At 40.7% G+C, this 14,017-nt stretch overlaps 1 protein-coding gene across 4 annotated transcripts in view; it reads right to left on the reverse strand.

The window, feature by feature from the left end:
• PDZRN3 (PDZ domain containing ring finger 3) overlaps window positions 1-14,017 on the reverse strand; it is a 150,718-nt gene that overhangs the window by 21,935 nt on the left and 114,766 nt on the right. For 2 of the 4 annotated variants that reach the window (XM_075714043.1, XM_009479054.2), the window contains exon 1: window positions 12,584-12,652. The exons of the other annotated variants lie outside the window; for them this stretch is intronic. In XM_075714043.1, coding sequence (XP_075570158.1) covers window positions 12,584-12,652 — 69 coding nt within the window. Of the gene's footprint in view, window positions 1-12,583; window positions 12,653-14,017 lie in introns of those variants that run through there. 4 annotated transcript variants of the gene reach the window in all.

The following is a 14,017-nucleotide window of genomic DNA, read 5'->3' on the forward strand; positions in this document are numbered from 1 at the left end:
CAAACAATTCTCTGGACAGTAACCGTTCACATGATGAATGGTTTCAGGGTCAGCCTGTGGATTTCTTACAAGAGACCGATTCCTGAATTCAAACTGGGTGTTGAAACCTTTTAGCTCTGCAGGTTTCTGTTTGGATCGGCAGTCTTGGCCGATGTGGTGGACTGCTGACCTGTTAGATGTGGTCAGAACTCACTAACAAAATAAGAGTTAATGGGTTGCACAGAGCTATCACTGTTAACCATTTTGATTCTGAGTGTGGAATGATGGAAGAATATGCAATGAGGCAAAAATATGCTTTAAAGTGATTTACAGCAGGGAAATTACGCTGTCTGAACCTGGGCCCTTAAAAACCTGCAGTAACTGCTATGTTGTGTGGTAAATACTGAGCAGTGAATAGTTTCTATTTACTTTTTTTATACTATTTCCCATCCCAGCACATCAATAATATCATTTTCCGTTGAAGGGACATGAGGATGGGAACGCTATAATATTTGGATAATGAAAACTATTAATTCTTAAGTCTGCTTATGAATAACAGCACTAAATTGCTTCTTTGTCTAGAAAAAGTAGCAGGTATTGGTACTTTATTTTTAGCAGCACAAAAATGATGCAGAAGGAAAATATACTGGGATGATCTCAATGGCCTGATTTCTGGTATCCGTGTAGAATTAGTACTTGTGGCTAATCTTGAATCCTTCTGAAACGTCAGCAAATAGATGATATTGATTAAGATGTTTACTTTCTATCTGGAAAATTTGTCACAATGGACAAACAATTATTCCCAGTGCTTAAGCCAATAAATATATCTGTACAGTTTCACTTTGTTAAAAAAAAAGCCCTATAATCATAGACTTTATTCCTAATGCTGCTGAATTGTGCTCAGCAAAATTCTTCCTTATAAATAGCTACATCTGAAATAACACAGAGGAAAAAAAAAATCCATGCATATGAATGCTTCAGAAGACTGCCAAAACCTACAAATATGCATAATTTCTTAAGAACCTTACATGCCATGTGACAGAGACAATGGGATCTTTCATGGCAAAAAAGATGGATAAATTAACTTGTCTGAAATGTTGAAATGCGTAGCTTTTGGACCTTCTTTGCATTGGAAATATATTGAATATGGGGAAAGCTGTAGTTAAACTGAAGTGGATGTAGCTAAACTGAACTGAATGGACCTTGATGAAACTTGTGGTGGAGCTAGATAGTAGGCTTAGCAACTGCAGGAGACACAGAGATAAATACTCTAAATTAAGACCACACAGTAAATAAGGAAGGCATGCTTGATTTTTTTTTAATATAAATTATGTAATGCTTATGAAATAGAATAGTATTTGTAGTATTTTAATTTATAGTATACACTGTAAGTTACATTCTTTTGCATAAAAGTAGGCTGCAGAGAGCGTGCTACCTAAAACATACATTGTAAAGGCAGCAAGAAATCTATAGATAAACACGGCATAATCCTGTCTGGGAGGTCAGTGTCTCCTAGAAGTTTTCTTTTAATACTTGGAATGAAAATAAAAGTCACTTGAGCTTGATTTGATGCTCACTAACGTCACTGGGAGTTTTGCCTTTGCAACGCCTTAGTTCAGGCTCCAACTGAAAGCAATGAGTACAATAGCAAAGCAAGATGTTATGAAGCAGAGTGTGCCATCAGCATTCAATTGGCACGGCCAAACTCTGATAATGGAAAAGAAAATGCTGTCATGGTCAGTTAAGGTAAAACGTGATGTATATTTGTAATTGAGAGAGACGAGGCAACAAGGTATAACAGGGGAGGCCATGACACAAACCCAGACAGAGGGTCCCACCAAACAAATAAATGGAAATGATGCCTTAAAGTCTTATTTCAATCATGAAGCTTTCATTACTTCTTATTTCCAAGAAGTAAATGGTGAGAAAAATAAAGAGGAATTAATAAAAAGAAAAAAAAAAAGATGGCAATATATGTTGTATCTGGCTGAAAATGGAAGCAGCAGATAACTTCACTGTTGAACCCTAAATATCAGATGAAACTGCTGAAGAACAGCCCATGACAGTTAGGAGGTGTGAGAGGAACCAACACAATGTGACTGTGCTTGAAGATCAAACTTCTGTGAAAAAGGCTGGAAAAGTTTGAGTGCTACCTTGGAGATAAAAAAGTAAAAATGGGCAGTAGGATCTTGCTGGGAGTAGTCTTGGTAAGACCCAAGGGCGTTCCTGAGTCTGTTTTTAAATCTCTCCTGCTTTGGTAATGACTTGAGTAGCTTGTCAGCTGCAACATATTATGACCCTGCATCCTCTAATGCTGGGTGCATATATATTATAGGGTGTAGGATGCTACAGTACACAATGGCCACTAGAGAGGGAGCAAGAACAAATCAGTGATGGGCGAATTGACAAGAAGAGGAAAAAATCTCATGTCTCTTTAGGCTTGTGAAGAATTTGCACTACCTAGCTAAGACACGGCTTTCCATATAATTTTATGGTGCTGCAGGCGTGTAAGGTATTAGCTATATACAACGGCTTCTCTCTGTCAGAGCTGTGCGAGGTGTTTGGCATCCGTCCTGTTGAAATCTCCTTCCTCCTCTATTCATTCCGGATATATGTCACAGTCAAATACCTTTTGCGAAGACAGATTTTCTCACGTTGTTTTATACCATACGTACATGCTTCTACTTTACCAATTATTCTACCGAGAGGTTTGGTATCCTCCAGCAATGCCTGAGCCAACTGCCACTGTTCAGATGCTGATTTTGGGCCAAATCCTCCTGAGCTCTGGATGCTGGGAGCCCTCCAGCCTTCACGCCGCGAGGACAAGGCTGGACCTCCTGTGCAAGTCAACGGGACCTGCAGCCGTGACTGAGATGACAGAATTGTACTCTGTTACTAGAAAACATGTTCTTATTTGTGTTTGGGGTGTGAGGAAGGTATTTTGATAAGATAGTACACAGTTGTGCCATTACATAAGTGTCATTTTATCAGTAGCTGCTGTTTAATTATTTAGCAAGCTAAGCTATTTACATGTTTTATTTTTCTGGGTGGGTAAAGATGACTAATTAATTGCCACTTTGTTGATGGCAGACATAAATTGGGACCTTTCAGATCTATCAAAATGTGCCACTTGTTTACATAGACAAAATTTCCTCCTGGTTGACACCAATTCTTATTGTCCTTTCCCTCCGATACAGTGCCTATGGAAAACCCAGTATTTGTGCCTTCCCTTTTCCTGCGACAGCAGAGTTTACACACCTGGGTTATTTACACAAGACAGACATTGGGAAACTGGGAATCAGTTTGAGGACTCGCAGTTGGGGGGGGGCACACACACCAGCCCCAGGGAGCCCTGCAGACCTGGAGAGGGGATGCGAGGGCAGCGGGACAGGGCCGTGCCGGAAAGAGCTTTGCAGAAGAGAATGAGGCAGGACACTCAACGAACGTAGGCGAGGAGTTCTGCATTCAAGCACACGCAAACATTGTTTGCAATGGTACAGCTGAAGTAACTCTGGACACTGGCAGTAGTAGTAAAGTGAAAGTTGAGAAAGCCAGAAAATCCCTGCGCGTAAGGGTTGACTGTGTGTAGGTATAATTATTTTGTGCTTTATTTTTGCTTAAATAGTGTGTAACGTTGTTTTTGGGTGTTAGTGGAAACCAGTTGGGAAACTAGAAAGGTTTCTGTAAAAGAAAATTATTTTTCCATCCATCAAGTTAGACTGATTTATATGGGTTTAATGTCATGAATGGTAAACATTTGTATGCACTGTACAGCTTGTGGCTTCTTCTGTGCTTCGCAAACGTCACAGAGAAAAAACTTTTTTGCTTAAGAATGAGTAAGCAGCTTTTCTTTGTAGAAATTCATGCAAATCCTTGGGAAGTGCACTATAAAAATGCTAGTTCTGTTAGACTACAGACGTCTGTGCTCCATTTAAAACACTCTTTATGGTCTGATTCACTTCTTTAGCAAGTTCTTAAGAAGTTTGCATATTAAGAAAAAGCAGCAGAACTTTAAAGATTTTTATAGAAACTAGAGCAGCAAAAAGCCTATTTTCTAAACCCCCTTTTTCCTCAGGAATTGGAGAAGGAAGGTTCAAAATATAGGTTAATTCTTCTTGCAGTTCCATCTAATCCCTCTTTTATTCCCCTCATATGGACAGTCTCGCTCTCTTTCAAAAAACCAGAATAATATTGTTTAGTAATAGACTGTTTCCATGTGTGCACATTTCCCTTCTGCCTTGTGTGCCATCCATGACAAAATAGTTAAGACCAAAGGAAAATTCTTTACTTAAGAGTACAGAATACATTTGTCCTCTAAACCGTTAACTTCCAAATGGAAAATCTTGGGAGAAAGACCCTTGAAATAAAGGAATTTTTATTCTGCTAGTAATTAGCACATTTACGTATTAACAATACAGCACCAGTACTGTATCCAGCATACTAAAACGTGCCTGCTTTTGGTGGGATTCTCAGGCTCCGCTCCTATGTATCACAACTCAAAATAAAACCACAGGGGAATTTTATCAGTTGCTTCAATGAAAACAGATTTAGAGCAATGCTGGGGCTTCCGAGACTCTTGTACTTTCTCTATAAGCAAGGTTTACTTGGAGCCCTCTTTTCTTTGACATGCATTCATCATGTTAAATGACTTTGTATCAGGGCAGAAACACTTCTTCATATTTTGTCAGCATTAAAAGGTGATCTTTTGTGTATCTTTTGTTCATGGCTTAATAACCCTGGTCCATATAAAACACAGACAGAAGTTTACAGGCCCTCCCCTTTTTAATGACTCTTTCTGCCATTTCAGTAGCATGACCCAGAGGGAGCCAATCAATTATACTTATGAGTGAGGTACAAATGACAGCCATAAATAATCATGAATTACTAATGACCAGAATTCAGCAAGTGCAATTACCCCCTTTCTCTCATTCTCTAGAATTGCCCACGTACAGAACTGTGGCTCCAGTGCGGCACCTTAGGCTGTGACATTACATCGAAATGCTCTCGTCCTTCTCAACTGGGCTCTTACTGTGAGACAAAACCTATGTCTATCTACTTGTCTAGTACAGCAAATTACCAAAAAAATCATTTTCTTTATGAATGAGAATTTACTTTTTAAAAAGCTGTGTATTTCTAGATTTACATTTAAAATAAGGACTCTTGTAACAAGGGGGCCCGATGCAGGCATGTGTCTAACTCACTGATGTGAGTTAACTCACTGATGTGACCACCTGAGTCGTCTCTCTTTTTATCATGCTAGCACAACATAATTGCAGTCAACAGAGGAGCTGCCATACTGATAATGTTCCATTTGTATCATGCGATCACAAGTATAATACACAATGATAGTAAACATCATAAAAAGATTCATCTGTTTAGTTGAGGGTGTAATGTTACGTGGGTTTAAGCTAAATTGGAGTAACATAAGAAACCAATTCTTGTACCGAAATCAGGCCAAAAGTCCCGGTAGACCAGGCGCCTTTCTCCAGCAGTAGCATACAGAGGGTGCTTTGAGAACGGGGTAAGAACAAGACATACTCAGAGGGAGCCTTCCTCTGCTACGCCCTTCCAGCACCTACAGCTCCAACAGTTGACAGTTTGGCAGTATTTAAAACCATACCTCAATTAAAATCAGAGTAGTACAAGTTGGTGTATAGATCTGGCCTTAAAATAATATGAATATTATTTTAGTAGCGTATCAGACTATGCAAACAGACCAAAAGATAGTGCCTGCTCTGGAGAGCCTGCTCCAAGCAAAAAGACAAAAGGAGTGTTGTACAGATGAGGAGATGAAACACAAGTTAGTAATCTACCTGAGGTCACATGAGAGCACACCACAACTGAAACCTGAACCCTGATCTCCAAGACACTGTGTTTAAGACCATTCGAATTCACAACATTCCCCGTTACTGCACTGTTGCTCATTGTTTGTAGGGTTTGAGTCTATCCTCCCACTCCCTCCCTCCTTCCACAAGTGTCTCAGTGATGTAAGACAGGGAAGGAGCAATTGTGGATAGCTCTGAAGATATCTGTGCTGAAGAGGGTTATTGAAGTTGCTGCCAAGAAAAGATGGAAGAAACTCCCAGTGCTGCTATCTGGGAACCCAGCAGGAGTGACAGATCCAAGTGGGTTCGTTAGTAAGAGGGCCTGCTCCTCCAGTAGCTACCTGGTATGTGCAGAGTAGGCTTTGTAATCTTGGGCTGTCTGCTGCCAGAAGTAGAGCAGTGTTCTCAGCTGAAGAACACAAACCTCAGAAGGTGTCGTGTGGGTAGAAGTCCCGCCACCACCTCATGCTACCCTTCCAGTCCATGCTGCTTGACCATGGCCTAGAATTCTCATAGTGTGCTATTGATAAAAACACCTTCGTTTTCCTTTTTTGGCTAAAATCAATGGCAGTTACACTGATACTGTCAGGTCAGGTACCCCAATTTAAAAAGGCTTTCTTATCAGCTGTGATCTTGCAACAAGTGAATGTTCACTTTCTCAAAAATGATGCTGTAGGAGCTAATTCACTCAGTGTAAATGCACGTGATCCATGAAAATGCATAAACCAAACATGGTTTTAGTCTGATTGTACAATTCCTCTTTCTGTGAAGCATTTTATTTCTCAAGTGTTCCCAAGAAGATTGATGGTAGTGTTTGAAGAATGGATTGGTACTGAACACAGCTAAGGCGGTGTCTCGGTATAAAGCCAGAAGTTTCAGCAAATAGGAATGAAATGAAGAAGAGCCCAGTTCCTGTGCCAGTGGACAATGTGTCCGATCACCTACAATGTGTCCATGTCCAGAATTATCAGTGGATTGACACAAGTAAGGAAACACTGCCATGATGCTTACCATTTTTCTTTTAGATGTCCTCTAGCTTAGATGGCCTGTAGCTTTTTGTCTGAAGATACATTGTGTTAACAGGAAGGGTTCCTTCAATAGTTGCTGTTTAAAGTGCTGAATACTGTAGTCTTGTTTAAAATTTATGTACAATTTATATTATTTATTCTGTCACTCTCCTGTCAAACCCTTAACTGGCTACCGGGTTCAGGAGGGCTCGCTGGATCTGCTTACGTTTACCCACTGAGTCTCTGGAAGGAACAATCCTGATGTACGTATAGACGTAGAGCTGTCCTGTCCTAGTGAAAGTGAAGCCTGACCTTTTGTTTCATTATTAACGAACACAACAAAACACATTTATTAAATCTGCACTTTTTCATTACTCCATATGTTTCCTTTTTCCCAGCCCATGTCTGACATGTGACAGTAAAGCACGGAGTGATTGTCCCCAGTGCCTTCTCCCTTGGGATTTCTTGCCACCTGCTTTATAGCATTAAACAGATGTATAAGTGTAAAGCATTACAAAATTCATCTTTTCAATCATTTATCACTTAAAAAAAAAATTCCAAATACAGCTATGCTATAGTTAAGCATTTTATCTGCTCAATGTAAAGAAGAAAAGCACTGTAGATTTTAGGAAGATTAATTATCAAGCTGCAAGGTATTTCAGGTGCACAGTAGGCCACATTATCCATTTATATCACAGGTGACTATTAGGCATTTTGTTTATTTCATATCCCATCTTGTTTATGTTCCTTTAATGACCAAAATATTCCTCTAACATGCAATAAAGAGTACCTTCTAGAGAAATCCTAACAGAGCCATTGCATTATTCATCGTCAAGTGAAGAGGAAAATTTCAATTGCCAGTTTCTGGTAAATGTCTAATTAAGAAAGGGGACTTCTGAGCCACAGACAGGCGCCACAATCATTAAAGGGCAGTTTTCTGAAGATTATGAGTCTCCAGTCTGTCAAGCAGAGTTTTTCTACAGCTGCACTAATTCAGCAGTAGAAAACCCTGTCTAGAACAAAGCCCTTGGAATTAACATCTTGTTTAAGCAAACACATGCCGACTTTGAAGTAAGTGTGATAGGTTCACAACTGTTATTGAGGTCAAGTTTAATGGTAGCGAAGTGACGGAATAGAACTTCAATGCTATTCTTAATTTCAGCTGCCGCACAGACTGTACATACAGAGTATCTGAAGCCATACAGTGTATTTCAAGCAGACCAGTTTACTATAATTGGCACAACCAGTTCGGTCTTAACATGGAAAACTACTGAAATGTAGACCAACTAATTCTCCGGCTGCCTAATTAAATGTGAGGGTGTGAAAAGCCTATGTACAGAGGCAATTATTTTTGTTTCCCAAATCTTACAGTTTTGATTAGAATTTCTTTTTTTACCTTAATGTTTATTTTGGCAAGCTTCATTCTGGCTCTGATTTAGGATAACGTCATTGCTCGGTAGGTTTGTCTAGTTAGACTGTTTCCTTGAATCAGGCTTTCTTAATGACTGTCTAATTTTAATGACTTGTCCAATATTTGCAAGTCTAAACGTGTGAATGGCATTCTAATGGCGAAGGGAACCGTATCAGTGACCAGCTCAGTGCAACTGGTTTGTGGCTGAGTTCTGCTGAAGGAACAGTCTCCTTGCAAGTGATGCTGCTGGAAGTTGCCAAGGAAATACAGTGTTGGTTACTTCCTCGTCGCTACCGTCTTCTCATTAGCACAGCAATTTGTATGCTGACCTTAGTGCTTATATAATATATATATAACCTTGGCCACATCATATCTCGGTCTAGTTTAAAAGACAAATCCAGCTTGCCCACTATTGTTTTTACCAATGCTGTCATTTTTACTTGTCTCGGAGACGTGCCAGGCCAAGAGCATGTGAAATGGGGCTTTCAAGCTCCTAAACCACTAAAAGGTCATTACATCAACTGTTTATTTATATATGAACTTTAGTATTTGTGAAAGGTGCCAGCTCAACAATCACGGAGGCAGAAATCTTCTGACCTCGGATCATCTGAAGCAAGGGCAGTGGCAACGTGAGCTTGTTTCCTGCCAGCGCTTCTATCCTTACTCTGGAGGGACAGCTGGGAGGAAGGGGTTGGTCTCCGTACTCCCTTATCACATGATTTCTCAGCTGGAAGTGCCAGTTTTGATGGGTTGTTTTTATGATATCTTCCCACCATGAGAACTGGATGAAGTCTGTCATCTTGAATCCTAGGGAACAGCTTTGAGCACTGCCCAGCCAGTTTAGAGTCATCTGTGATTTAAAACTCTATGTTCTTATGCTTGGAAATATTAAGTGTCTATTTAGGATGTGACTTCACCATGCGCTTACCTCCCAAACTGTGCATAAACACGTGCTTAAGAGTGAAACAGGTACTTGGAAAGTTTCTTAAATTGAGATCCTAATCTTTTTTTTCTATTCTACAAACTCAAAAGCTCTACCTCAGATGACTCAATTCTCTAAGTTTCCTTCAATGGCGATTACTGTTTGGTCCCCCAGGAATTTTCCTGCAAAGGGAAAAGCCCTTATTTCTGTTACTGTTTGTATAGGAGCTGATGCCATTGAGAAAAGCAAACTGGAAAACTGGTCTAAAACACCCTCACCATTTTCTGGTTTTCTTTCTTCCCCCTTCTCCCTCCATTTTCATAACCTTTAAAATCTTCTAAGAAAATTTCTATTTAACTAGAAACCCCAAATCTAATGGCATATAATTACTTTGTATGCCGCATGCAACTGGGAAGTAAACCTCAGGATACATCTAAGATATTATATGCATCGCGTTGCTGCCACCAGCACGCTTATCGTCGGTGATGCTGTTCTGCATCCAGGTTTCAAGCTGCCACAGTCCCCGCTGTAGCTGGAACACAAAGCATTGATATGCGCAGCTACAATAGACTTTAATGATGAGGTGTCTTAATTTGGTTTTTATTAGGTGATTAAAGGTACAATAAGGTATGTGTTCAACAAGAGGAAAGACCATTGTTCTGCATCATTAAGCTCACAGCGGCCCAAAAAGAAATTGTAGGCAATGTGCCAAAGCCCTTAATGAAGAGGATCTCTTTGAATTACCTATGGATGAGGAAGGGATAAAGCCTGAGCCCTGGTATATTTGATCCTCTTTGTGCTCTCTGTTATGAGGACTTACGGACCCAGACGTACCGGACCTTCTGGAATTGTAATTTATTGAAGCATTAATTTCCCAGCCATGCTAAAGCTCTTGGCCTAATAGAGAAAGTGCAGTTATGTACTATTATTAATTCTTGCAAGTGTTTTCTGCATTCCTACATCTCAGAGTCATGAACTTTTAAAAAATAAGGCTAAAGGGATTTATTTGTAACAGTGCTCAGTATTTCCTAAAAACCAAGCTATGCAAATTTTGTCTAACTCGGACTTTAAAAAAAAGCTTCTTTTAGTTTTCTCAGAAACAGCAATGTCATCTTACCACATTGTATTAGGGTTACATGGATGATACAAAATAAAAGCACTGTAAGAGGTATTTGTTCCTGCTAGCATATTTTGAAACTTTTGTCTTTTATATGCTGTTATTTTAAATGAAAATGATTCTTCATCTCCCTCACCGTTAAATTTTAAGTGATTGCTCCTATGTGTAGGTTACATGTTACAGTGACATTTAATTATCTGGACGTACTCCCTAAGCTATAGAATTCCCTCCCACCTATCTTGTGAAGCAGAGAAATCAAAGTAGTACCCTGTTAAAATAATTTTGCACGATGATTTATATTCTGGAATAATTAGGGATTATAGTCTTAAATAAATTCAGGTTTTACTATGTTAGAAATGCTAGTTTTATAGGATTACATGCACGTCTCACTCCTGTGGAAGCTGAGGGTATTCCAACCATGTTTCCCCAAAGGATTTCTACGCTTCAAGTTAATCACGGGTGCTGTGCACTGTGCTCCACACATTGCTGAAGGAAGGTTGCAGCACTTCGCAGGTTGATTTCTAAATCCAAACTAGTGCCAGAGATCTGCACCTGCAGCCAGCGCCGGATAGTTTAGTCATCTCGGATATCAGTGGGACTGTTCCTGTGACTGATTTTAAGGACGTGCATTTAAAGAATGTCGTCCTGCATCTGTTAGGAGATGTCAGCAGCTTGCACAGGTTCTCTGCCGCCTTCATTTCACAACAAAAAATGGGCAAGCTTCCTAAACAATCAAAATACGAATAATTTGTTGCTGTCTCAGTTTGTTCTGGTTGTTGCACTTCTGGATGTGATTCACTGATAGTCCCTGAGCCCAGGCTGCCTGAAAACTTGGCGACCTTGGGGGGATAAGTAACTATTACCGTGGCCGCTGCTAGAGCTGCACGGAGGATTCGCACAAACAATACCTGGCACCAGGTCTGCTGTTGCAGGCAGCATCTGAAGCTAGCTGTCATACAGAATAACGTCCGAGAAATCTGATTATCTTTCTCTCAAATTCTTCCCACATGCATAGCAGCTTAGCAAGTGGAAGTGAGTTAGTATAAATAGAAATGACAGTAAACATGCCTCCCTATTTGCTCTCACAAGTTTTTTTCCTTCCACAAAGCGTCGGTGTCCTTTGGGTGAGGGAGCTAGAATTAGATCAAAACTACGTGTTTAAAATTTAATCACTTCCCTACTAGCATAACACACAAACCCCATCTTTTATTCACTTTGTTGTCCGTGACATCAGTGTCTGGGATCAGATGCAGGTGGGAAGGCAGCGAAGACACAGGATTTCTTTCACGCCCGAGCACCGCTGAGCAATTCCCTCTGCCGGCAAGTGCGGAACACGACAGCGCTGGGAAATGCCGACCGGCCGACGCGCCTGCGACTGGGGGCGACTGTCGCCTTCGGAACGGCGAGGTGGTACCGTACAGCTTGAGGGATCGGGGTGGTTTCTGTTTGTCTGGAGTGTTTGCACAGACAACCCACTTCACCTTTCCAGAGGTGAACCATTCGCTTTCTGCCTATGATTGTTTCAAAAGAGATCAGTGGGAGTACGTCCCTAAACACCTGGCCATCGCTTTGCATGGCTCCATCATGCTGTCTTGGTCCAAATCAGAGTTCAGATGTGACAGAGTAAGAAATTTCACAGAGGGAGATAATACAGACAGAAGAAAAACCAGAAGCACAGGAAACAACATTTTTGTAATAAATGTTAGTGTGTTATCACATTTTTAGAAAACTTAACACGTGCTTAATATGAATGATTTGACATATAAAGATCTGCAGAGTAGTAGTTTTGATGCGCTGTCAATTCTAACTGTTTGTTAGCTGGTATTTCTACATGCAGAGGTGCAAAAACTACAACTACTAGACATAAACTTACATTGGCTGTTCAGGAACAGGCACTTAAAGACCGGACTGAGCGCTGAATGAATGCACTGCACAGAAAGAAGTGTCTCTGTGTACTTGTAAACAGACACAAAACCTCCCTCGCACGTCTTTCCTACCTTGTTCAAAGAGCGCGCGACCAAACTATGACCCTTGTCAAGAAATTCTGGCTAATGTGTTCTGGAGTCCTCTTTTGTGATGTAAAGTTTTCTAAAAAGTTTCATGTACAATAGCATGCATTTAAATATTTGATGTTCTGCAAGCGTGAATGGGGAGGTACATCAGAAAAACATAATCATTATCATACACATATCAAGTAAGGCAAACCCCCTTTCACTTCTGCCTGTATAAGCAGGTTTTGGTATTCTGTTTTCCCTGTCATTAACAGTGGCCACGAGCCTAAAAGAGAACATTTGCTTCCAGAAATGAAATCTGATTCTTTACCTGACAAACTTCATACAGTAACTTGTACTGTTCTTCTTGCTTCTGTAGAGTGCACAAACTGCATCCCATGTTTAAGTAAGCGGCAGAAATAATCTTCCTTATTCACCCGAGCGGCCGCAGCGATCTCTGCTACCAAGCATGCATGCAGATTATCCTTGACAGCCCTAGGTGGGTCGGCCGGACTGGAACAGCTCGCAGCGGTGTCGCGCAGGCTGCCGCAGAGCAAGGGTGCTCTTTTCTCTGGTGCTCTCCCTCCTTCCCTGGCAGCACACAGCACTCCCTCTGCCGCTCCGCTCCGGCTGCGGCACTGTGCTCCAATGCACACGCTATATACTGCTACTCATGCATATTAATCAGCTCTCATTGACTATTCATAACAGACAGTGATACAGAAGCTGTAATTGCCAGCTATGACAGCTGAAATTTCTCTAATTAACAGGCAAGTGCTTCAGTAGCGGGCGTAATAAAAGACACTAACAATTTTGTAAACCATTTTGTAGCAATTACAAATAAACACGACTACATTTTACTACGGTCCCTCAGGATAATTCTTACCATATTTAAGCGGGCTAGCAGTACAGTTTAAGCGTAAGTCACAGTGAAATGAATGTCATGGTACAGAACTCATCGGTGGCCGTGGCAAAGTTGAATATGCTTAGGAGCGTTTCTTTTTCTCTCACAGTGTGGTGGCATCTGAGCACCTCGGTTTTACAGCAGGAGATGGCTGAACCAGGCAGTTAACAAACACAACATCTCTAGCCCTGAAAGCCCACATATAGCCCTAGGACTTGGCTACAAAGCAGAAGAGATATACGTGAATGTATGTGGATTTAGGGGGGAAAAAGAGAGTGCTTTGGATTAATAGTTATAGATTAGCTTTAGATTAATATTTACACCAAGTGAAAAACAGCCACTTATGCTGCTCTCGCTGTATTTGAAGAATGTAAATGACAGGTTCACATATTATTTGTTATATTAAAAATATAAACTTTACCAGGTTATAAAAAGATAGACAATAAAGTAAGTATGGCATTTATGATTATTCAGTATTTGAGTGCCTAGATCCTCACTGAACCTGTGCCATAGATGCGAAGGATAAAACACCAGCGAGCCGCCCAATGAACGAGAAAAGTACTCCTAAGTTATAAACTTTACGGATATTTTCCAGCCTGTAGGAAACACTACCTTGCGTTACGAGTTTGGGTTGTCCGTACTGTTTCCAATTATTTCAGCATTCAGCAAGTGTGTGTTTTTATAATCCTTATTTCAATTAATTCTGCTACAAAGAAGAGAAGATGACAGAGTTGCTGGGAATGAGACCAAGAGTATGATTCTGATACTGGCGTTGCGTGGCAGAGGGCCCGCATCTCGCGCTGCGGCTCTCCAACTGGTTTCTGACTACTGGCTTAGCGACTTTCTGTGGCCAGCACTGGA

Source organism: Pelecanus crispus, chromosome 7, assembly GCF_030463565.1.
Source record: "Pelecanus crispus isolate bPelCri1 chromosome 7, bPelCri1.pri, whole genome shotgun sequence".
In the NCBI taxonomy this organism is placed as follows: Eukaryota; Metazoa; Chordata; class Aves; order Pelecaniformes; family Pelecanidae; genus Pelecanus; species Pelecanus crispus.